The sequence below is a fragment of the Tauraco erythrolophus genome, chromosome 2 (assembly GCF_009769465.1).
Source record: "Tauraco erythrolophus isolate bTauEry1 chromosome 2, bTauEry1.pri, whole genome shotgun sequence".
Lineage (NCBI taxonomy): Eukaryota > Metazoa > Chordata > Aves > Musophagiformes > Musophagidae > Tauraco > Tauraco erythrolophus.
In genome coordinates this window covers 69,694,210-69,719,012 of record NC_141466.1, presented here as the reverse complement: position 1 = coordinate 69,719,012, position 24,803 = coordinate 69,694,210, and the positions used below count along the sequence as shown (strand labels likewise).

At 46.7% G+C, this 24,803-nt stretch overlaps 1 protein-coding gene across 2 annotated transcripts in view; it reads right to left on the bottom strand.

The window, feature by feature from the left end:
* XKR6 (XK related 6) overlaps positions 1 to 24,803 on the bottom strand; it is a 204,870-nt gene that overhangs the window by 124,369 nt on the left and 55,698 nt on the right. The window contains exon 2 of one of the 2 annotated variants that reach the window (XM_086624189.1): positions 23,973 to 24,035. The exons of the other annotated variant lie outside the window; for it this stretch is intronic. Coding sequence (XP_086480315.1) covers positions 23,973 to 24,035 — 63 coding nt within the window. The remainder of the gene's footprint in view (positions 1 to 23,972; positions 24,036 to 24,803) is intronic. 2 annotated transcript variants of the gene reach the window in all.

Sequence of the window (24,803 nt, the reverse complement as noted above, 5' to 3'; positions counted from 1 at the left end):
AAAAAGGACAAATTGCTTCCCTGGGTAAATCGGAGCAGGTCAGTGCAGGCTGGTCTGTCACAAAACCCATTCCTCCACACAGTGCTAAGGTGATGCGGGGCTGTAGTGGTGGGACTGGCTCGTCCCTTAATGCTACTAGTGAGAAAAATTGTGCATTTTGTTTTCAAACACATCTGAGAAGGAAAAATAAGATACATTTTCAATGAAGCTACAAGGAGAGGGAATGGGTCAGATAAAGGGTGGTGAGGCGCTGGAACAGGTTGCCCAGAGAAGTTGTGGATGCCCCATCCCTGCAAGTGTTCAAGGCCAGGCTGGATGAGGCTTTGAGCAACCTGGTGTAGTGGAGGGTGTCCCTGCCCGTGGCAGGGGGGTTGGAACTACTCAAATCATTCTACGATTCTATGATTCCATAAAGGAAACTTCTTTTGGTATGTAGGAAGCATGATGACCTTCCCAAACAAACCAGCTGGGCCTGAAATGTCAGGCACATCCTTACTCAAGGAGCGCATCAGTAGGTACATCAATCAGATAAGCCTTTCTTCCAGCATGCACATGAGTGAACGAATGCCCCAATTACAGCTATGTGTTTCACTGCACTTGACCTTAAGAGTCCAATGCTTTGTATGAAGGAGTTTAATTCAATTAGCACACCCATGGGGTTTTCAGTCAGGCTACTAACTGACCCACTGATGTAGGACGTTTAAAGGTAGCAGAGGGCACTGGAGTTCAAATGTACCATCTTCCCCTGCTTTCCACTTGCAGTTCAAAAAAAAGGACCTCAATGATCCCAGCAGAGGTGGTATTTGTTGCAAAAACATCGCAATGTTTGGTTTTGTGGTTCTAAAGGCAAGAAATATTGGCTCTTATTCTTCAGGGTTTCAAAGTATATTCAAGCACGGACGCATGCCATTCATACAACAAGGAGAAAGCAAAATCCATAGAGTACCCAATGCAAGAGTTTTGTATAGAGATAAAAACACAAGAGACCAGATCGTCTCTTCTTTGCTTGACAACCCACTGGAGAAGCTGCTTTGTGTATTGTAGCAGACATGTTCTCACATGGATCAAACACAGGTGGTTTCTTTTGCTTTGAGGGAGCAGGGGGTTGAGTGTTGGACAAGGCAATGTTCATGGGATCACCCATGACCTTGATCACACCAATTGTTCATTCTTTGCTCTGTTTCTGGAGCTAAAATTCAATGCCTCAACTCTCTGCTACAAGACCAGCATAACCCAAGCCACTAAGGAGGACAGCCTGAGCACATCCACTCCCTGACAGGACGTGACCGTGCTCATGCAGTTTGGCTAGACTGGGCAAGCTGTGGCCAGCATCCTGCAACCAAGTTCTACCACCAGCTATCCCATGTTCTTCTTGACTGCACAGGCACCCCCACAGCCAACTAAAACAGGGCACAGGCTTCACCTCTGGGAAACCGATGATCCATATTGCCAACGGCTAGTAGGGTTTGTGACACGGTTTTGGCTGATGGCCAAATTCACATTGGCCCAAACAATTCCCAGGAAGGGTCCATTCCCAATACATGACATAGACAAATTGCAGCAGGTTGCATCCCCTCACCCAGTTCAGTCTTCCACCAGCCCAGCCACCTTCGTGTTCCCTAAACCACGACGAGATGCAACACAGCCCTTCAGCTTCACCCTACAGATACATCACTTTGGCAGAGTACACACGGCTCTCACATTACTCTAGATACTGAATAGAAGAGACTACACAGATGATGATAATAGCACATCAGGGCTACTACTTTGTCATCAAGAAGACCTAGGGCCCAGCACTGTGTTGTGCGGATGCGGCAAAGTTGGTGAACTGAATTCTTATGAGACTCCACCTGCAGTACTGCATTCAGCTCTGGGGTTCCCAACACAAGAAAGACATGGAGCTGTTGGAGTGGGTCCAGAGGAGGGCCATGAAGATGATCCGAGGGCTGGAGCATCTCTGCTATGGAGACAGGCTAAGAGAGTTGGGGTTGCTCAGTCTGGAGAAGAGAAGGCTCCGGGGAGACCTTCCAGCAGCCTTTCAGTACCTGAAGGGGCCTACAAGAAAGCTGGAGAGGTTTTTTCACAAGGGCATGTAGTGATAGGACAAGAGGTACTGGTTTTGAATTGAAAGAGGGGAGATTTCGATAAGATATAAGAAATTTTTTACAATGAGGGTGCTGAAGCACTGGAACAGGTTGCCCAGAGAAGTTGTAGATGCTCCATCCCTGGAAGTGTTCAAGGCCAGGTTGGATGGGTCTTTGAGCAACCTGGTGTAGTGGAAGGTGTCCCTGCCCATGGCAGTGGAGTTGGAAGTAGATGATCTTTAATGTCCTTCCCAACCCAAACCATTCTATGATTCTATGAATTTCTGCATGTCTTCTGGGGAGAGGGACTGAGACCCCACAGTCGTGGGGAAATATGAACAAGGTCACTTGATCACCAGAAATATGAACAAGGTCACTTGATCACCAGAGCATGTGCACACTCTCTCTCTCCCCCCAACCCATCGGAGGATGACTTGAGGGGGGAGGCACCATCAATCCTAATTTTGGAACAACAAATTCTATCATCTCATGTAAAAAAATTAAATTTTAAATTCCCAAGTCTTCAGGCAGGTGTGTTTTTTTCCAAGGTGAGAAAGAAAAGTCAAATTGGAAGGTCAAAAACTTTTGAAACACCAGTGCCACCAAAAACTCCATTCAAACTAGTGGCTGCATCTCATTGCTCCCCCACGCAAGACATGGGTGACACTGTACCCCTTGTCCTCAGCCAGAATTTTCCAGCACAGACATATATAGGGTGTCCTTTACAGTGTGCACATGCGAGTGACCAGCAACGTCTGTTGCTCCTCAACCTTCGCACAGCATCCCACCAGCTGTGCACCGAGATGGTGCATCGAAGGTCTGTGCTTGCAAGGCTGCCAGCAAGAGGAGGCAGCAAGACAAGATCTCAGAAAGCACCGAGGAGACTCAGGGAGCAGTGGGAATTGCCGAGGTGGACGTGAGCCGAATACCTAGAGGAACAGGCAGATGGGGAAAAAAAACAGCCAGACTTCAAAAACTAAAGGATGGTTCCCAGTGCTTTTGGTTGGAGGTTAGCAGGGATGCAGTGGGGGAGTGCGCCTGGAGAAGCAAGGGGAGGCAGGGGCTCCGACAGTTTTCATCACTCTCCAGGGTATCTCAGAGCTGCGGAAAGAAAAAAAAAAGGAGAAAGCCCATCCAGCAACCTCGCTGAAATTAGAAACTTAACAATGAACACGCTTCACATACAACTCACCCGTCTCTGTAGCCATGGAGACGGCTACAAATCTGTGTCAGCCACAATCCGCTCTCCAGTTCCTAAAATTCAAACGAAAAAGGAGGGAGTGAGGGCTGGGAGGCGGGAGCTGGAAGGGGGAATTCCTCGGCACTGTTTGGCTTTGATGTGCATCACATTTAAAGGCACAGGGGATTATCTGAGCCTGATGCCGGATAAAGCTGTGGCTGTGTAGCAGATGATGTGTGCTGGCCACGTTTCCTTCCAGCAGAACATCTCCCCAGCCTCCGTAACGTTCGTGTCAAAACATCTCAGTGCTGCAGATGAACTCAACACCACAGTGTTCCCGGGAGGCTGAAAAGCATCATCACCATCCTGGAGGCAGCAGGCAGAGGTAGCACCTCAGAGGGGATGCAAGGACCAGGAGAGTCAGGAAAGGTGCATCCAAGGGGTAGGTGCAGGAGAGGAAACACCTAGGAAGGGGATGGTGCTCTCTGAACAGCAAAAAGGCCAGAGTCAGAGAGGAATTCCTGCTGCCAGGATGGCTGGAGAGAAGATGAAGGAGGAAGGAGAAGAGACTTGCTTCTCCTGGGCTCAGAAGTCACAGCTGGGATTTAGGGCATGAACAACACACCCCAAGTTAGGCAGACTGTTGGCTGGCTCTGTCTGCAAAGCAGCAAAACTACACGTCCATATTGTTGGACAAGACTCACAGTCCTGGGCTTGTAAGCGGGTTCACAAATGAGTAGGAGTGGCATATTGAACCTGTGACTGTATAGAAGGATCATGGAAAGCTGCCCTTCTAGCTAGGCAAGAGCAAAGCCAGGGGATATAAGAAATAATGAATAGCCACCCTGCAGTCCTTCATGGAGATATTCTCCCCCATCTTGGCAAAATACAACCAACATCTCCACCCACCCTGACAATTAGTAGGATTTGGGTCATTTTTCTCTCTTCTGCATTTCCTTTTATTTCTTATTTGGGCTACTTTTGGTTGTTTCAGCTCATTTTTGCTACTATGCATCTCAATCCTATTTCTGCTGCTACACGGAGCTGAAGGCAACGTATCATATGAATGTAATGGGCTGCAGGAAACTCAGCAATACAAGGAGAGATTAGAGGACTCTGAAACTCTGACAGCAATGAAGCAATATTGAAGGCTACACCATCAACGCTAATTTATTTAATGCCATCCTCAAACTACCCTGTGGTGACTATGGATGATCTACTGAGTTATAAATCAAGGAAGAGCTCAGAGCTATTCTCAGCCTTTCGTCTTCAAATTCTCCTTGGGGAGATCATAGAATTATAGAATTATAGAATGGTCATATATTGTTCCAAACCCCCCCTGCCATGGGCAGGGACACCTTCCACTAGATCGGGTTGCTCAAAGCCTCATCCAACCTGGCCTTGGACATTACATGCTGTAGGGTTTCCCATCAAGGTCACCAGGGAAAGCTGGAGGTGTCCATTCAGAGAGGTAAAAGAGATGTGGATTATTCTACCCAGCTCCATTTGTTTCAAGGGCTAACCCACTGAATTATCCACAGGTGACCAGTGCAGAAGCAGGGTGCAAGCTGAAGCCATGATGCTGGAGAATGCAAGCTCAGTTTGCATCAATTTTTGCATGACTGGAGGGTGCTACTGACAACAAATTCAGGATAACCCACCAAAAGCAACCTAATTTCCCCCTGCATTCATTCCCTGCTCCATGTTCCCACTAATATTACAGGGAGATTTTGGATGGATAAGGTCGAGAGGTAAGAAGTTATCCAGTAGAGGAAGGCACTGGGAAAACTCTCTCTTGGCCATGGATGCAGAAGAGAAACACACCTCAGAGCAACTGTAATAACAGAATGACCTACAACTCCTAATTCATTAATCACTTCTGTGGAATAAGTCTTATTCCAACAGGAGTGAAATTACCTACCTCACTGCAATGCACTGTCAAACAGGTTGCCACTAGATTAAGGTCTAAAATGTGCATGGAGGATTTATTGAAATGGTCTCATTTGCTGCAATGCAATTAATTAGAGATACATTCCCAGCCAGGTATATTTTTAACGCTATCTGATCACTACTCAAAAAAAAATGAAAGAGAAAAGAAGAAAAAAAGACACGTTTAACTCATTTCAAATCAGGAAACTCCATGCATCGATGTAACTCCTCTTTCTAGAGCACAGAGGTTCTGCTTTTCCTTTCTAAGAAAAATCCTCCAGAAAGCAGTTTTGCTGAATCTTGGATTTGCCCCATCCGTGAAGTGCAGCTGAAAGCAGCACTTGGTCTGGAAGGAAGAAAGTAAACACAAACACTTGAAGTAGCCTGTTGAACAGAGATACGTCAACACCCCACCCTGACTAATTAGCAGGGCTCTACTCATTACGTGCACTGCAGTAACTTCCCAATTAATTCATTTCTATTTGCAACGCCATTGAAAGAGGCGAAGCATTAAATATAGATGCTAAATAAAAGGGAATAAATAGCAACTGACACTTAGCTCTCCAGGTTTTCAGGGCCCATCAGCAGGGACATTCACTCACTGCCCAGAGCAGACTCCTTAACTAAGACCCGTAAGTGCATTATTAATTTTTCAGTAGCATCTACCAGACCTAATGAAGACTCTGCCCAGAAGAGCTTTAAAATATCCAGCCTCGTGGCTGGTCAGGGCCACTGCCGATCTGCATCCCGACGGTCTGAGCACAGACCAGTATCCTCTTTGCAGCCCTGAGTCCTCCTGCTGCCCATTTTCATTTTTCCAAACCGGCTGCCCCTGCCAGGACATGGACACAGGATGAATCAGAGAGCCACAGAATCATAGAATCATAGAATCATAGAACAGTTTGGGTTGGAAGGGACCTCAAAGATCATCTAGTTCCAACCCCCCTGCCATGGGCAGGGACACCTTCCATTATACCAGGTTGCTCAAAGCCTCATCCAGCCTGGCCTTGAACACTTCCAGGGATGAGGCAGCCACAACTTCTCTCACCCATCCTGCCTCTCCCAGTCTGGACTTTTCACTACATGGTTTCATTTCTGACTCTTCTTGCTGCCAATGAGTAAAGACAGTTAGAGAAAACTAGAGCCACAGACCTTTCTACAGCCCCTGCTGTTATGTCTCTGATATTAAACCATCCTGGCATCCAGAACAGGGTAGTCACATCCAAACTGCCTGTTGGGAGTGGTCCCTGGTCCTACTGGGAGTCAAAACAGGCAGTTTGGATGTGCCTAGGATTTCTTTGGGATGGCAATGCTAGGATAGACATGGTAAGGAAATGATAAATTGTCCACTGGACTGCATGACAGATCTCAACACATCATCCCAGTTGAATCTAGGCACTGGTGACCAGCAGGACCCTGCAGAGTTACTCTTCCTTGATGAAGGCTCTTTGCAAACAGTTGTTTCCACATCACAAAGCCATTGTTCTGATCCTACTGGCTCTGATTAAAGAGAAAAAATAATCCTGTCAACATGGGCAAAAGCCTAAACACCAGATTCAAGACCATCCCAATGTCTCTCAAAGGCCACCCCCACTGTGAGGACACTGGTGGAGATGTCTCCTTTCAGACTAGCGTGGAGGTGCATCTCAGAGTTGGATACCCCTTGCAAAGCATGTGCTGCCAGCCTTCATTTTTAAAACTAAGAGCGAATTTCGGCTTGAGCACAGGGGTCTGCATTGGTTGCATCTACAGCAAGAAGGCAGCAGTAGATCATTTAAGATATCTTAAATTCAGACAGAAAAGTCACCTCCTTCCCTTGTGAATGGCTGTCTTCCACATCAGCTCACAGTTATGGGCTGAACCTCCAGAGAAGGTACCAGCTTCCAGAAATCCATCCCCAGATTGCCTCTCATGAAGGCAAACGGGTTTCCAAATTGGCCCATCCATCCCTCACTGACATCACCCACTGTTATTTCATCACACACGATGATCAAGGGGGCAGCAGTCAAAAAATATCCTCTCTGCATGTCACCCCATGGCACCCAGGTGTTGAGGAGACAGGTTTATAATCTGTGCAGTCAGCTGGCACGTTTCCTTGGTTTAGGATTACATCAATTATCCCTATTTTTAGGCTTCAGGGTAAAGTCCCGTAGTCCACAACAGAGGCAAACAACTCCCAAAGAAAAGGTATTAACATATCTTTATATTCCAGTCTTTGTCAAGCTCCATGAGGGATCCATCAAGAACCAGAAGCCTACCGATTTCCAAAGCCTGGAGTATTTCCAGGATTCAGTTCTGCTCCAATCCAGCTGGTTTTTTCTCCCTTCTTTTTCTTTCCCTGTTCTCTGTTATCCGCAGGAGTTCGTTTGCCTCAGAGTACCTCCTTGTACTTCGTTGTGCCATTATTATCCTCTCTGCAGAAATCCCTGTATAGGTGGTTTAAAATGCGTGATGCATTTCTTCATTTGTGGCTGCATCCCCATTGCTATTACCAGCCAGAAAATGCAACATCTTATTAGAATTTTCTCTCTGATTAAGCCTGTAAGCTAATTGCTTCCTTGCTGACCTGCCCCAAGGCTTGCCCCAAGACTCCTTGTGTAGATCTCCTATTTTTCAAGTCATTATAATTCATCTGCACAAATGTTATGAACTCTGTGCCGGACGCCGCATGATAGAGACCACTGTGATGCACAAAACCAGGGACACCATCAAGTAGAGCTAGAAAATTTCTGAATGATAGTCTGGACTCCTTTTTGATACAGCACTATCAAGATGCAGGGTTTGGGAGTGTGGCAAAGCAGGTTATGCATTTAACTTCCTAAACTCAGGCATCAATGTCACAAGGAGCTTTCTCGTGCCTTCACCTTTCCTCCACAACATCATTTTGCCTTTCATGGGCAAAAAGCAAACAAAAGAGGCTTTTGAGCCATTCCACCATCTGATTGTCCTTGCTTTGTTTCCCAAGCCTGTGTGACAGGACAGCTCACAGCAGAAACAGAACAGCAGCCGGTTCAAAGTCAGCACTTTGAAGAGCTTTTGGACATCCAGTCTCAAATGCTGCTGCATAGGTTGGGGGACAACGATGGGCCACGAGAGCCCGGGGCATTGTTATTTCCATTTTGAGACAAGCTGTTAAGTAGGACAGGAGAGCAGGAAGGTCGGTGGTTGGAAGTGGCCTAGGACATCTGCCTCAAGATGGGATGAGTTAACTCTCTGTAAGCCACTTCCTCTCTGCTAAACATGTGCATAGGTGTGTTCACTAGTAGAGGCATAACCTAATGCAGTTTTCTTCTAGGACTGTACTCGACTGAGTTCAGGACTGCAAGTTTTAAGCGAAGCAAGATTACAGGTTCTCCAGGCTGCAGGTCAGTGACTGCCCAATATCCACCTCTGTGCTTTGGTACTCCATAGCCTCTGAGCATTGGAATGGAGAATGGCTGCAGGGAACAGGTGGCACGAAACAGCCAGGGTCAACAAACACAGGTTCTTCAACAAATACTTGTGATAAACTAAAATGGGGGAGTGATGCTAAGATGGAGCACAAGTTTCAGGGATCATATCCATTTGAAATACATCTTTTTATTAAAGAAAATAACTTGAGACCCCACCTGCAGTACTGCATTCAGCTCTGGGTTCCCCAACACAAGAAGGACATGGAGGTGTTGGAGCGAGTCCAGAGAAACATCACGAAGATGATCCGAGGGCTGGAGCACCTCTCCTGTGAAGACAGGCTGAGAGAGCTGGGGCTGTTCAGCCTTGAGAAGACAAGGCTCCGGAGTGATCTTCTAGCAGTCTTCCAGTACCTGAAGCGGCTACAAGAAAGCTGGAGAGGGACTTTTGACAACGGCATGTAGTGATAGGACAAGGGGTAATGGCTTTAAACTGAAAGAGGGGAGATTTCGATCAGATCTAAGGAAAAAAGTTTTTACAACGAGGGTGGTGAGGCATTGGAACAGGTTGCCCAGAGAAGTTGTGGCTGTCCCATCCCTGGAAGTGTTCAAGGCCAGGCTGGATGAGGCTTTGAGCAATCTGGTCTAGTGGAAGGTGTCCCTGCCCATGGCAGAGGGGTTGGAACTAGATGATCTTGAAGATCCCTTCCAACTCAAATCATTCTATCATTCTATCATTCTATCATTCTATGATAAAAGGCCAACATATCCTTGCAATGGGAAACAGTTTATTTTACGTGACAAGGAAAGCTTGATACCACAGCAATGAGTACTGCACAAGTAAGGAAGTAAAGGAGGACAAGTAGGGACAGGCCCAGGGAAGCAGCTTTGCTGCTGCCAGCAAATTGTCATGTGGAAGCCACCCATCAAAAGAGGTCACAGAAGACCCTCTCCACACTTGGGCCATCACACCCTTGATGTGAATTTCAGTTCAGGTTCTCAAAGCTATTCATGAGCCTACTTTCAAAGAGAGCTGGCCACCCAAACATGTCATCCTTCATGCTCAGATGTCCAATTCTTCAAGTTCAGAACAGTCTTCTCCAGTGCCTCCAGGCAGGACCTTCTTCTAAGGAGATACTGTAACCAATGAGCCTCATCAAGAGCCTCAGATGGTAAAGCATTACACCATTAAGACCCTTCTTGCTAGCACGGGCAGTGGTTGCAATCACAGCTCTTGGGTAGGATACATCTAAACTGAATGTGAATGTTGCCAGTGAAGACATCCATGACTGAAAATTCCATGGAGATCTGCCCAACACCAGGACACCAGAGAGAAGCAGCAGTGGGGCTGGATGAAGCCACACATGAGGCTGTAAAGGCACATTACATTTACATACTACAAGTATTACATGACCCTGAACATAGACAATCCACCAAGCCACACTTTAGAGGGCAAACTGCTAGCCCTTCCCCTCCTACTTCCCCAAACCTGCAGACAGAGTTATTTAACACTGCTCTAAAAATAACACCCAGACTGCCCTGCTGTGCCAGACAGACCTCAAACATCTAAGAGGCAACAGATCTTGTCCCCAAAAACTTAGCAGGAGCTTACTGGGTAGCTGAATGCTAGATCAGTCAGAGGACCCAGTGAAGGACTTGATCTTCTATGCAATGCTGATTCACTCTGAGGGTGGTGAAGCACTGGAACAGGTTGCCCTGAGAAGCTGTGGCTGCCCCATCCCTGAGAGTGTTCAAGGCCAGGATGGATGAGGCTTTGAGCAACCTGGTGTAGTGGAGGGTGTCCCTGCCCATAGCAGGGGGGTTGGAACTGTATGATCTTAAAGGTCTCTTCCAATCCAAACTATTCTATGATTTTCACAGGAATATGGAAAAATATTTTTCTGCCCACAAACTAACCTGTCAGGAACTTCTAGCACAGGAAAGCATAATGCCCAGCCTGGCTTTTTGCATTCAGACAAGAATAATCACAAGCTGTACCTGAACTTCATGAGGAACACTGGTAAATGGAAAATTAATATTGAAAAAAAAATGCAAAACAGTCCTTTTAGCAGAAGCAGTTCCTGGTGCAGAAGGAAAGTGGAGGCTGCATCGTTGCTCAGCCATCTCCACACTCGTGGCTCCTTTTGAATTCAGAGTTGGTACAAAAACAGACTCCCAGATGGGACTTGCTTCCTTCACATCTCGCCCTGGCTGCGAGGCTTGGCAGCGGCTCCCAAGGCCCCGGCGAGTCTGCCCCACGTGCAGGAAATGGGTAGTGTGTGATTCTCACGGTGTGCTCCTGGCTTTGCACCAAAAACCACGTTGCAGCGGTGGCACATCGCTCTGCCACCTCAATCCGTAATGGGAGATGCTTTGTGGATGGGACTTCACCAATACACGCAGACGGAATACTCAGGAAGGGTCACAGACCCACTGAACCGCAGGTGTCCACATCCAAGTCCTCTCTCCAGGCTCCCACTTCAGCTAATGGAGATATCTTCACACAGACAGCAAAGGCTGCAGAGGTTTCCTTCCATGGAGCAGACTCCTATGTGTAGGTGTAGGAGGAGATGAGCACAATCCCAGCTTGAGTGGCTGAGCACCTCTCTTCTATCCTTATTTGACCCCTAAATTCACACACAGCTTGATCTACAGGAGGTTTCCCTGGCTGATCATAGAATCACAGAATCATAGAATGGTTTGAGTTGGAAGGGACCTCAAAGATCATCTAGTTCCAACACTCCTGCCATGGGCAGGGACACCTTCCACTAGACCAGGTTGCTCAAAGCCTCATCCAACCTGGCCTTGAACACTTCCAGGGATGGTGCAGCCACAACTTCTCTGGGCAACATGTTCCAGCGCCTCACCACCCTCTAAGTGAAAAATTTCTTCTTTACATCTAATCTAAACCTCCCCTCTTTCAGTTTAAAACCATTAACCCTTGTCTCATCACTATATGCCCTTGTAAAAAGTCCCTCTCCAGCTTTCTTGTAGGCCCCTCCTCACTTGCCTGTCCACTCTCTGCAGTGGAGATGCCTTACTCGGGACCGTGGCCCTACCCAGGTTTGCAGCAGGACAAACGCACGGCACGCTGACTGCATGTGCAGCTGGGGCTTCATCCCACATGATGGCATTTCTTCACTGAAAATGAACATTTTGGTGTCAGAAAAAGACAAGCGTAAACACTTGAGTACAGCAGTTCTTCCTGCAGCGAAAGCGATGGGCTCAGCAAAGGTGGGAGTGAGTTGGTGCTGAGTTCCCACGAGGGTTTCACTAAGTGATGGGTCTCCAATTGCATTAGGTAGTGACATTCTCCCCGGAGGCCTCAGAACCAGAAAATCCTGGGACTAAAGGGACCGGAGGGACGGAAATCCACCTGGCAGCTCACCAACAGCTAGGCTTGCTCTGGCATTGGTTCTGGCTGTCGTGTGCTCCTGGAAGAGCTGCTGGGCTCCACCTGTGCCGGCTCGTGTCAATGGTCTGAACTGCATTGCAATGAAGCCGTTCTCTCACTCCAGAAAAATCTGAAGCCATCTTGTCCATCGCCCATCGCCTCCCATTCAATTGCAAGCTCTTACGGGGCACAGCTTGTTATCTCTTGCAAGCTCAGCTGGAGACTGCTAAATCCTAACATAATCCAACATCTAACGAAGGAATCAGATGTTTCCAAGCTGTGAGCAGGACTTTGGAGCTGCTACTGCTCCCTTCTGAGAAGCTGAACATCCCGATTCACCGGAGAAGAGCCCAGCTCTGGCAGCTTGTGCTGGTCTTTGACAGACAAGACGCGGTCTAGGTTTAGTACGGGCAGCACAGTCGGGTTTGACACACCATCTGGACAGCTGTCAGGCCTCTTCTCTTGGCAGTGAGAGACCACCTTGTTTTTTTCACCAGTTCCAAGTCTCACATGCTCTCATGTCTTAATCTGCTTGACTAGAGCCCCGGGACTGCTAATTGAAGCAGCTCCACAAGACAACACTGGGAAATTTTCCCCTCCGCCACTTTGGCTGGTACTCACTGTTAGTTCTTGCTGTTAGGGTCCAGAGGAGGCCATGAAGATGATCCGAGGGCTGGAGCACCTCTCCTATGAAGACAGGCTGAGAGAGTTGGGGTTGTTCAGCCTGGAGAAGAGAAGGCTCTGGGGACCTTCTAGCAGCCTTCCAGTACCTAAAGGGGCTACAGGAAAGAGGGAGAGGGACTTTTGACAAGGGCGTGTAGTGATAGGACATGGGGCAATGGCTTTAAACTGAAAGAGAGATTTAGATTAGATCTAAGGCAGAAATTCTTCCCTCTGAGGGTGGTGAGGCACTGGAACATGTTGCCCAGAGAAGTTGTGGCTGCCTCATCCCTGGAAGTGTTCAAGGCCAGGCTGGATGAGGCTTCGAGCAACCTGGTCTAGTGGAAGGTGTCCCCGCCCATTGCGGGGAGTTGGAACTAAATGATCTTTGAGGTCCCTTCCAACCCAAACCATTCTATGATTCTATGATTCTCTTAGATGCCAGAAGCCTTTGAGAGTTTCATCCCGGGAATATGTGTTTGTTTATTGATTTGGAAAGGCAAGTGGTGGGGAACAGCTCTTCCAGACTAGGCTCTAGAAGTCCCCAAGCTGTGGCATGCATTGCAAGAGGTGCTTCGATCCTTTTGCAGCTCTCGGGTACAGCCAGGTGGACTCTGAGTATGGTATGTTTGGGATCCCTGAGCACCAGGAAGATCTCAGCTATCAGCACGGCTGAAATAAGTAACATGAAGCTTCTTTGTCAAGCTGGATCACAGCGTTGGTGACCTCCCATGGTCTAGACAACTTCGAGACACCATTATAAGCGACCACAGGTCTGGAGGCTATCTCAAAGCCCACAGGGGCTTTGCAGAGAGAAGCTTGCCTGTTTTGAGGGGAGAGAAATCTTCCTGCCCACGCACAAAGAAAAAGTGCTGCAGAATGCTTTGCAAGCTGTTAAACTTCCCTCCTGGGAATTTCTCCCCAGGTTTGAGTTTTTCCTTTTGAAAATAAAAGCACATTTTTGTGGCCATGGAATCATATGACGGGGCTGTTCACACATCAAAAGGTTTCAAAACTCACTTAAAAAAGAAGGTTCATTTAATAACCACATTTGCAAAGCAACTCATTTATAGTGAAGGAAGGATGAACACTTTACACAGAGCAGAAGACAGCCACAGGAGAAGCAGCTTCATGCAGCATAGGATGGGCAGATGTTTACCCCTGACTTTTAACACGAGCTGGGCTGTCCCACCTCTCCCTTTCACACCACCCAACTCCACAACCAGCTCTTTACAGGCAGAAATTCCAGCCCCGCACACACCAAACGCCATTGTGGCGTCCCACGTGTGCACCCAACACGAGAGCAACTGCTCCCACCACCACTGCTCACTCTCCGCAGGCCCTACGGTCCTCCTCCTGAACAATCAGCTCAAACCCTGCTCTGCAAACTCTTCATCGCTTCTCCTGCCAGAAAACCCACTTGTCTCTTGAATCAATTACTCCGTGCCGTCAAGGATTAGGTGAGAGTAGACACACGTAGCTGAGAAAGACGCACTGCCTTTTTGAAGTGCAAGTTTTTGCTGTAAACTTACCTTGAGCTCCTGGTGCTGTTAACTCAAGTGCTTCTTCGCACAAATAGTCTCCCTAGTCAAAAGCGAAGGTGTTTTTAAGCTGATTTGACTGGTACTGCTGAGGTTTGCAGAGGAACTGGGGGAAGACAGCACACCACTTCCACAAGTTCTGCCCCGGGGTATTGAAAAGGGGGAATGTCAACCCTACACGGCCATTTCAATCCATCCCGCAAGTATGTGCACTGTGCCCCAGCTGACAGCAGCATCCAAGCCATGGGAACTTGCAGTTGGACCAGATGATCATTGTAGGTCCTTTCCAGCTAGAACTTTCGTAACATACAAATCCAGTTTCAGGCTACCTTCAACCGGATCAAAATTTCTACAGCTCCCTGAGTCAAAGCCCTAACCTAGCATGAACTAAACCCCAATGGCTTGAATTTATGGAAAAACACCACAGCTTCATGGCAGGTCCACCATCCTCCCGTGGACACCCAACAGTGACAAAACTACTCCATGCTTGGCTAATCTGACAGGACTAGGACATTTTTACAGTGCCCACCAGCTCTTGAGCTTGGCCAAGTGGAGAATGGCACCTCAAGCACAGATGACCCCCAACAGCTCTGCAAGAAAGCCAAGAGATATCAAGCTGACGAAGTGAGGTCAGCTCTGTCCCCTCCAGGAAGATGCTCCCAGTTCAGTTTCTACAGACCCAAGCGCCACCACTGCCAAGAGGCAGGTAGCAGGACGTATTTTTGGCAGATTCCTACCAAACTGCAACAAAGTTTTTAGACGAGATACAATCTCAGGAGTTGCTCAGGAGGGCTCCAAAAGCCACACACTGTTGTACATCTTTGTCAACAACATGGACAGTGGGATCGAGTGCACCCTCAGCAAGTTTGTTGACGACATCAGCTCTGTGGTGTTGTGGACACGCTGGAAGGGAGGGATGCCATCCACAGGGACCCGGACAGGCTGAAGAGGTGGGTCCGTGTGAACTTCACGAAGTTCAACAAGGCCAAGTGCAAGGTCCTGCATGTGGGTCAGGGCAATCCCAAGCACAAGTATAGGCTGGGCACAGAATGGATTGAGAGCAGCCCTGAGGAGAAGGACTTGGGGGTGTTGGTCAAGGAGAAGCTCAATATGAGCTGGCAATGTGTGCTGGTAGCTCAGAAAGCCAACCGTGTCCTGGGCTGCATCAAAAGTAGTGTGGCCAGCAGGTTGAGGGAGGGGATTCTCCTGCTCTACTCCACTCTGGTGAAACCCCACCTAGAGTACTGCATTCAGCTCTGGGGTCCTCAGCACAAGAAGGGCATGGAGCTGTTGGAGTGGGTCCAGAGGAGGGCCACAAAGATGATCCGAGGGCTGGAACACCTCTGCTATGAAGACAGGCTGAGAGAGTTGGGGTTGTTCAGCCTGGAGAAGAGAAGGCTCCGGGGAGACCTTCGAGCAGCCTTCCAGTACCTAAAGGGGCTACAAGAAAGCTGGAGAGGGACTTTTGACAAGAGCATGTAGTGATAGGACAAAGGGCAATGGATTTAAGTTGAGAGAGGGTGGATTTCGATTACATGAAAGGAAGAAATTCTTCCATCTGAGGTTGGTGAGGCACTGGAACAGGTTTCCCAGAGAAGCTGTGGCTGCCACATTCCTGGAAGTGTTCAAGGCCAGGTTGGATGAGGCTTTGAGTAACCTGGTCTAGTGGAAGGTGTCCCTGCCCATGGCAGAGGGGTGAAACTAGATGATCTCTAAGGTCTCTTCCAACCTAAACCATTCTGTGACTCTGTGATTCTTATGAACATTTCCCAAACAGCCAAATTCTGTTCAGTACTGCAAGCTCCCACTTCTATTGCGTCTTAGATTTTCATTCTCCTGAGCTACACATGCGGCTCAAGACTACATGTAAGGAAAATACATGTATTTTAGCAGAATCAATGAGGAAACAGCATCGATCTCAGCATCACAATCTCCCAGCATCCCTGTCCTGCTCTGTGTGTTCTCATTTCATGCAGCAGATCCAGCCTGAACTTCAATGAGTACCTATGCTGCTACAAACGCTGTGTTTGTCATATAGAGTCTGGTATATGCTGGAGTCTTGCTGCAGAAATCAGTCGAGGCAGCTCTAATCAGCACAGGAGCTTACGAAGAGAACAACTGCACCTTAAAAGCATGAAAGCAACCACAAGAGCCATTCCGTTCCAAGAAGAGGCTGGCATTTAGGCTGCAGATGGAGAAAAATTATGTCAAGAATGTGGTTCAAACCACTACTGTTTAAATAATCTCCTCCAAGTAGCTTTGGTAAACATAATCCCATAAAAGAGCCCTTCTGCTGCCCACGGGCAGACCCTGAAGTCAGTAGACAACAGCAATCGGTCATCTGGACTCCTCTGCTCATGCTTCTCCACCATCATGCTCCTCTCGTAAAGGGGAGATGCTCAGAGGGAACAAAGCCTCACTGGTACTCTTGGTCCAGAAATCTGCTGCTGTAAATCCCACACAGGATTCCCTGACAGCTTGGTCAGGCCACGAATAAAGGCTCAGGTCTTACACAAAACATGCAATAACCTTTAGGCGATGCTTAGCCCTCCCCTCCTATCAGTCCCTCTGTTTCTCTTCCCGGGCCTTAGCAGAAGGAGCAGAAGCTTGAGAAGCTTTGCAAGCAGACCTGGACGCACACCCTCGTCCCCATAAAGCACAGTCTCAGTCTCCTCAGCTCCAGCATATCATTATTGTTTTAATTAGCTAAACTTACGTGCCTGAAACACCTTTATGTGATTACGCTCACTCCCCCCGGTGCCAGACGTGGCAGCTTGGTTTAACGGGTACAGCGCTGAATTTACGAGTATCCAATGCAGCCTTCTGTGTTACGGTCTCACTCGCTGGAGCTGTCTGAAGATATTTCCTGTTGATCCGAAATTTCCCGTGCCCTGGAGTGATGTCGGAGAAAGAAGATGAGGGAAATCTTCAGGTTTCAAGTCGTAAACACAGGCAGGTTGTTTGTCGCTTGGAGGTCTCCACCTTCGCTGCAAGCCGTCCTTCGCTAGAAGCAGCCGGCGGGATACAGGAGACTCCAGAGAACACGACTTGCAGCGGCAACTCTTACCCAGCTTGATCTTTGGAAGTCAGAGCCCAAATTCAACTGCCTGATGCTATTAAACAACATCCTCGGCACTCGCACGTGGCCCACGCGTGCGGCATACGGTTGGGTCCTCAAGGCAGGGAAACCTCAACAGTGCTGAGCCGGTGCCTAAGGGGGGTGAAGGCAGGGCTTAAGGGGGAGCGTTAAGAGCCCACACAGGGGAAAACCTAGTTTAAAGGCCAGTAGCTTGGTCAACTCTTTATTTTACATTTTTAAAACAAAAGAGGAAAAGGGATGCTCGCTTCTGCAAATTACGGGGAGGTGGGACCCGCTCCTGGAGGGGTTGGCGCTGCGGACACATCCTCTATTACCCACCAGTGCTTAATGAGGCTTCAGCTCTCTGGAGAGCCCTATTACTAGGGTTGATTTTAGAGAATAATAATAGGGCAGATATCGGACAGCACTGCACTGTTTCTGCCCCGTAACACTGCACTTGGACAAGCAAACGCCAAAGGCTATTGGTGCCTGTACCCTAAAAATCCCGGCAGAAGCCTCAGCTTGAAAAGGGCTGTTCACAGGCAGAAGTTTCAACTTTCCTTCCCCAAGCAGGTGGCCATGGGCTGTTTGATGCACTAAATGTGCTAGAGGGAAGACTGAGCAGCCCTTCCACAGCAACCACCTTCCAACTAGTGAGCCTAAACCCAGATTTTTAAATACACGCTAAGGGATGGAAACAACAGTATCCCGATTTTTGAAAGCACTCACTCTCTTCCATAATTGAAGTAAACACCACCAGTGACACGGCCAGTGTCTATTTTAGAGCATATTATTCAGATTTAATACTTTCCAAGACTTGTTTTCTTTCTTTCCAATTGCAACTCCACCTTTGGGATTAGTGATTTTATTTTACAATGGGATATTAAGAGTAGGCAGCCATCCCTTTTTTTTTTTTCCTAAGCCAGTATTCAGAAGGAATAGATTAAATCATTAAATACACACAAGCACAGGAAACACTGGAAACTCTTAGCCATTATCCTATGAAGAGAATGCCAATGCAAACACTGTAATAAAATATTCTTCACTGAAATCAACACTCATTTTCTGAGGCAATCAAACCCATCCCCATGATCCCTCCTCTCGGGGAAAACAGCCAGCACGGCTAAATTCAGATCTATGTGGCTCCATGTTTAAGTTTGGCTCAGACACGCTGTGAATCAATGACTCCAGAAAGGTTTGCTAAGAAAAAATTCCCAATGGGCAACGTTTGCTACAGCACATGGCACCTCTCCCAACACAGCAGCAAAGAGTATGATACTGCATTGATCCGGGGCTCCAGGAAGGTTGAAGCTTCAAGCCACAAACTTGTTGAGGCTACCTTGACCACTATTTGGAGATGGTCGCATGCTGTCCAAGGTACCAGTCTCCAAAGAGAGCTCAGCCACGAGGAGCACCCTCCTAATGCTAATGCTCCACCAGCAGCCAAGGAACAGCACCAAGACTTTCACAACGTCTCCTCCCTCCCAGTCAATCCAGAAAGGGGAAGAAGGATGTGCATTACAAATGGGCTAGAGCAGGTCTGATCAATAACCTGGCCAGCATCAGAGGATCAGGAGGAGAGGACATAAGTCGTAAAATCACAGAATGGGTTGGGTTGGAATGGTCAACTAGTCCAATACCCTGCAATAAGCAAGGACATCTTCAACTAGATCAGGTTGCTTAGAGCTTCATCGATCTTGACATTCAATGTTGCCAGGGATGGGGCATCCACAACTTCTCCAGGCAACCTGTTTCAGAACTGCCCTTCCCTAGCTATCTGCGATTTGTGGATTGTCCACGCCAAGGGCTGTGCTCAATTTTCACTTAACACCCCCTCCTGTTTCCAGAAAGCTATTGGTACCTCTCTCTGACATCCCGTAAATCTTCTAGGGCAAGACAATGAATAAATGTTCCATCCAGGTATTTTACAGTGGGTGTGTTCCCTCCATGATTTCTTTAAGGATCTTGCAGCATGCTGCAGGTAGTAGATTTTAACACTAACATCTGAGATATACTTAAATGCTCCTCTCCGCTATATGAAGAGTTACTTGAGCAAATAAAAAGAAGATGATGAGATAATTTTAATCAAGTAGGCTACAAAACTATGCTTCAGATCACAATGATCTTATCATTATCAGGAGAGGACCAGTAGCCATGAAGGCAGGTGGGCTCATGATCCAATCTGTCAACATGGGTATTGTAGGACAGGCATTGCTAGGAACCATTTTCTAGTCACGGTGCCAACAGGCACAGCCACATCCTACTGTTAAACGTTTTCTCTCCAAAAGAAAGTAATTGTATCTAAAATGCCATTTGGGAACGATCCCTGGAGCTGGCCAACTCTTGAACCAGAACCAGGAACCATTTGGGTCAGTGCTAGTTGGCCCATGCATCAGAGCTTATATTTAGCTTCACGGCTGAGTAAAATAAAACAAAACCCCAAGTGTTGTGCTCTCTGTGTCCTCTAAGGTGTCCTTAACTTCACACAATAATACATCCTCCAGTGTGGTTGAGGTCAAACGCAGAACTCTGATCCTTGTAAGACTAATTTCTGCTCAGTGTCATCCAGGAAATAAATCCCAATGCTTCTGATGTTCTCTGGAAGATGCCAGAAATGCCACTTTTCTTTTCACATGATAATACAGGAGTCAGGGTTCAGTGTGTTTCATTAGGATACCAAAACCCAGTTTACTGTAAGTTCAGCAAACCTGAAAGGACTTGCAAAAGTAACGATTATGAGAAGCAACCACACATTCACCTGCAAGACACAGACATGCAAGTAGCAACCTTTGCAACGGGACTGGCTCCCTCACTCTTTCAAGCCACCTCAAAAGCACTGATGGTTAGTGGCAGAGCAGCTTAGGGATACTGTAGGGATCTAAAACTTTCAGCTGCATGGGACACCCCCAGAAAAGACCACGGATTTCACTTAATTTGAGGTGAAATCCCACTTCTACTCAGGCCACTGAGATCTTAATTTTTGAATGGAGAGACATGACACTCCCCTGTATGCAGCTCTAACCTACTGACAACTGCAGTGCTCCATAGGATAGTACCTATGGTATGTGCTGGGGAACAGGGCAGCATGGCCTCATGCCCAACAGCTCCAAAACGATGATACATCAGCCCCATCAAACAGGCACAGGAGCCCCTGTACTGCTTTTACAACATATGCAGCCTTTTTACAGCTTGACACCCCAAACTCCCACCAAGCAGTGACAGGTGACGGTCTCTCGGCCATGCAGTGAAAGCTGCGTCATCGGGCTCGGAAACAGCCAAGCGTCTCCCGTAAATCCTTCCTTGTGACGGAGGCTGAATCATGTCTCCTTTCTGTACCCATGGCACAGGATCAATTAACCTTTGCTATGGCTCCTCCTGTGAATCACTTAAGGGGGGGTAACAGTTAAACTGCTTCATAGGAAGTGGTTTTAAAAATGTCCTCCTCTGCTCTGCATAAGATGAGAGAGTTTGCCACAGAGAAGGAGGAAAAAAAAAAAAATCAAGCATGTTCAGCATCTTATGGATTAATCCTAGGCCTAGAGCCAGGATAATTACTGCCAGAAGGAATAAAAGTAACATAAATATAGGTTAAAGCACAAAGGATCCCGTTTGCAAGGTTTTATACATCACCAGCTCGAAAGCGGATTTGTAAATTTAATTATAGAAAGATTATAAAAGCAGGTAATACCCAAAGGGTTGTAAAAATAATTTTACTATAGTGACGAGAACAAAACAAAAAAAATAACCCAAACATTTTAGACAAAGTAGGGCATCCAATAGATCTCTTGAAGACCTTCCACCGGATTCGGACCAGACTGCTCGCTGGAGATGCATGCACAGCATCTTGCTAAAGCAACATCCGCCGCGATCTTCCAGAAATGTCTTTTCCAAGGGAGAAGAGATAAGTCACTGTGACAGCCTTGCAACCTTCCAGCCCTGATTTACTTAAAAACATCTTAAGTTTCTTATAGAAGGTGCTCCTGGAGGCAGGAGCATGTGATGGTCTGGTCAAAGCCATGTTAGGATGGAAGAGGACACTTCCAAACCCATCTTTTCTGCGCAGGTGATGCAAAATCCCTGAAGGCGCTGGTTCCCATCAGGATTAACGTCACTTCTCTGCCAAAAACAGCTTTGGGGGAGGAGGATGGTTCATTAAACGTCATCAGGAGAGATTTGGGTTGTATCCCACAACTGCACTGAGCGAGCTATTGCCAGTGCTATCCAAGCAGGTCAGCTCGGGAAAGCAAGAATATTCTCTGCCATCCAGGCTGCAAGACTGCATCCTTCACACTGCTAAAAACTGTCTGAAAAGCATACGCATTTCCAAGTGTCTACGCACACTAATTTACTGTAATATAGTTAATCCTGTAGATGATCTGACAAAAAAAAAACCCAACAATATTTAGGTTATCTATTCTACTCATCCTTTATCATCTCTCCCTTCTCGAAACGCTGCAGAGGACTTTTTCCTTGTGGTGCTGCCCACGCTCGTTAAGAAAGATGAAACAATACTATAAGGTGGGTATAAAGGGTGAAGGCATAGGGCAGGAACAGTGATGAAGGTTCAATTCTGGGATCTCTTGGACTTCCCACTAAAACACAGATACCCTTAGCAACTTGAAATTTTAACTCTTGACCTATAAACCACATTTTTGGTGTATAAATTGTATTTCTGACCTATACAGTACTTTCAACTCCAGAAGGCAGCTCCTGAAACATCCGTGGGACTGATCTGGGCGCTAAGCTAACACAGCTCCGAACAAGCTTTTGTCAGTCCAGCAAAACACGGTGTCATTTTTAAACGCACCACTTGCGTACCTAAAATAGATCATGTGCTTAAACGCTCTGTTGGTCTGCTACCGCGATGCCTGGCGTGTGTAAGGAGAAAACGTTCTGAGCATGCTGCCAACACTGGATGCTTGTATAAAGGCACTTCAAAGGATCACAGACAAGTATTTTTTAAGCCTGAAAATGCACATTTATTGGAAAGAAAGATGGGTTTACAAACTCATCATGCACAAAACACAGTGCATTACAAAAACCAACTCAGGACAGACCATTTAAACCTTCCACTTTGCTAGAAAACACAAACACAACCCTCCTCTTTGCCTTGATTAGCAATATTTCTGCACACATGGCTCTTTCAAATCTTGTTTCACGCCAGTTGTTTTCGTGCACTATGATCCAGGCTGGACACTACAAGCCCTTTTGTACATAAATACCTTCAACAGTTTAAAGACCTACACAGAAGTCACGCACAGTTGTCTGCAAGAATGAGGTTCAAATACATACAGTTCGACTAAGTGTGTAGTGAGCACATAAAATAGCATGAGCACAATAATGATCCATATGCCTCTGAAAGCCATATACCACGAAGCAGCAACATTATGTATATGGCACAGGATGAAATGGGATGAAGTAATGGAAATGCAAATTGAATCTCAGTATCGAGTAAAGTACCTCTAAATCAGAGGCTGCACCACGCAACTGTTTCACAGAAGAAGTTGTAAGAAGCCCAGTCCCCCAAGACGTGTAAAACTGGATTAGGCATGAACTTGAAAATCAGTACGATGCGGAATAATCCTATGCTGGCAGAAAGGGATCAAAGCTAATTTCTCCAACTTGCTTAATCTTCTGTGGAGATTTCTGAACTCTGGATACACACCAGGTTGTAGGTTAAAAACCTGTCTCTTTTATAAGGTTCAGAAGTGACTAATGGAAAACAGAGCAAGTTAAATATCCCGGAGAGCAGAGTTATTTTTAACAGTCTTTTATAAAGGAATCCTACGGCCAGGGACAGCAGGTCTGCAGCGAAGGAAAAGCACTGTTACACAGGTTTGTCCACTTGGTTACTGGCAGGATGCCATCATCCAAATTGCATCGCACCTGATCTCAGTCCAGAAATCTCCGGATGCTTTTATTTTTACATATATATATATATATATATATATAATTTCCCCTCTCCCCCCCAACCTGGCTCATGCAGTCCCCAAAACACAGCTCATGACAACTCTCACACTGTCCTGGCAGAGGACTGCGAGTGCTCAGGCAGAGGGTTTAGCACTCTGCTGAACAGGGACAGACCTGAGCACAGGAGGAAATTAAAAGCACGCTTCCGTTCTCTGGCCGAGGGGTAAAATCCCGGCAACACCAAAGCCAGCAGCAAAGCTCCCTGCTGTGCCGTGTAGTGTTTTGGACCTCACCTGAGGCTTCACAACCTTCAGCGTCATCAGATCGCGTCACTACAGCAGATGCTGTTTCAGCCTCGCCTGCTAAGCGCGGGAGAGACATTTTCCTTTTCTGTGTTGTTCATACCATAGCAGAGATCTTGCTAAACCTCAGGCTAAAGTGAGCTCCAGCCAATGCAGCACTGCTGGCAAAGTAAATCCCTGACATCCCAGCTTCTTTTATGGACATTGGTTTCTTTGCTAAAAGCAGCTGCATTTGGTCCACGCATATGTCATGGTTTTCATTGTGCTTACAATATCAATGGAGTTTGAACAATTCCTCTGCCAAAGTTTCCCCTTTCTCTCTACCGTTTTCCGTGGCAGCTCCTCAGGGTCTTTTTCTGTTCTGGGATGGTTTCATTTGCTCTACATCTGTAGAGTGTTTATATATGTAGATACACCTCACCTGGATCTGCTATGCTGACTTACAATTACAGCAACTTAAAAATCAACCAATTGAAAAAAAAAAAAAATCCACTCTTTCCCAACATTAAATGAAACACATTGATCCAAGCACTGGAACATCTCACCACCCACAAAAACCTTTCAGACCTAAAAAAAAAAAAAAGAAAAGAATAGAATTAAATAAATAGCAATGCTCAAACATTAACTAATCCATTATCAATCAATTACAGCTTAAATGGTGAAATAAAAACTAAAAGAATGCTTTAGACTTACAGGAACTGAACCACTTGACAAAAACCTGCTTCTAAGTACAACAGGAATATTTTTTACATTTAGTGTACTCTCATGTTTCCATTTATTGGAGGAAAAAAATCAGAAGAACTGTAAGAATATAACATTTTCTTGACAAAATAGAACTAGGGGAATTCTTGACATCCAAACAATACTTGTAGGGGTTTGGCTTTATATTTAGATGCACTATTTTTGAGTGGAATACAACCAAGAAGAGATGAGTTTCAGACCTGTCAGCAAGAAGCACAACTTTAAGGGACAGTCCCCTCTGCAAACTGAACTTATTTGTGCCCAGAACTGACTTGTCTTTGGGGTTCAGTGAGTGGCACCTCAGGGAATCCACACCCCATCGAGTGTGGATTCTCTCCACACTATACAGCATTTAATCAAGAAGACTCCTAAGCTACAGAGAGCGAAGCCACTGATGAAAGTCTTTCCCGTAATTTCAGTGAAGACAGGATTTTACTCTAAAAAAGGATTTTTTTTTTTTTTTTTTCCTTCTTCCCCTCTGTAAGGCTATTGTAATAGAGTGCTCTCCTGGGGCTTCTGGATGACTGGAAATGGCATCTTGAACCATCAGCTGGTTTCTGGCATGCTCTACTTGTGGCCATTCAAGCTGACGGC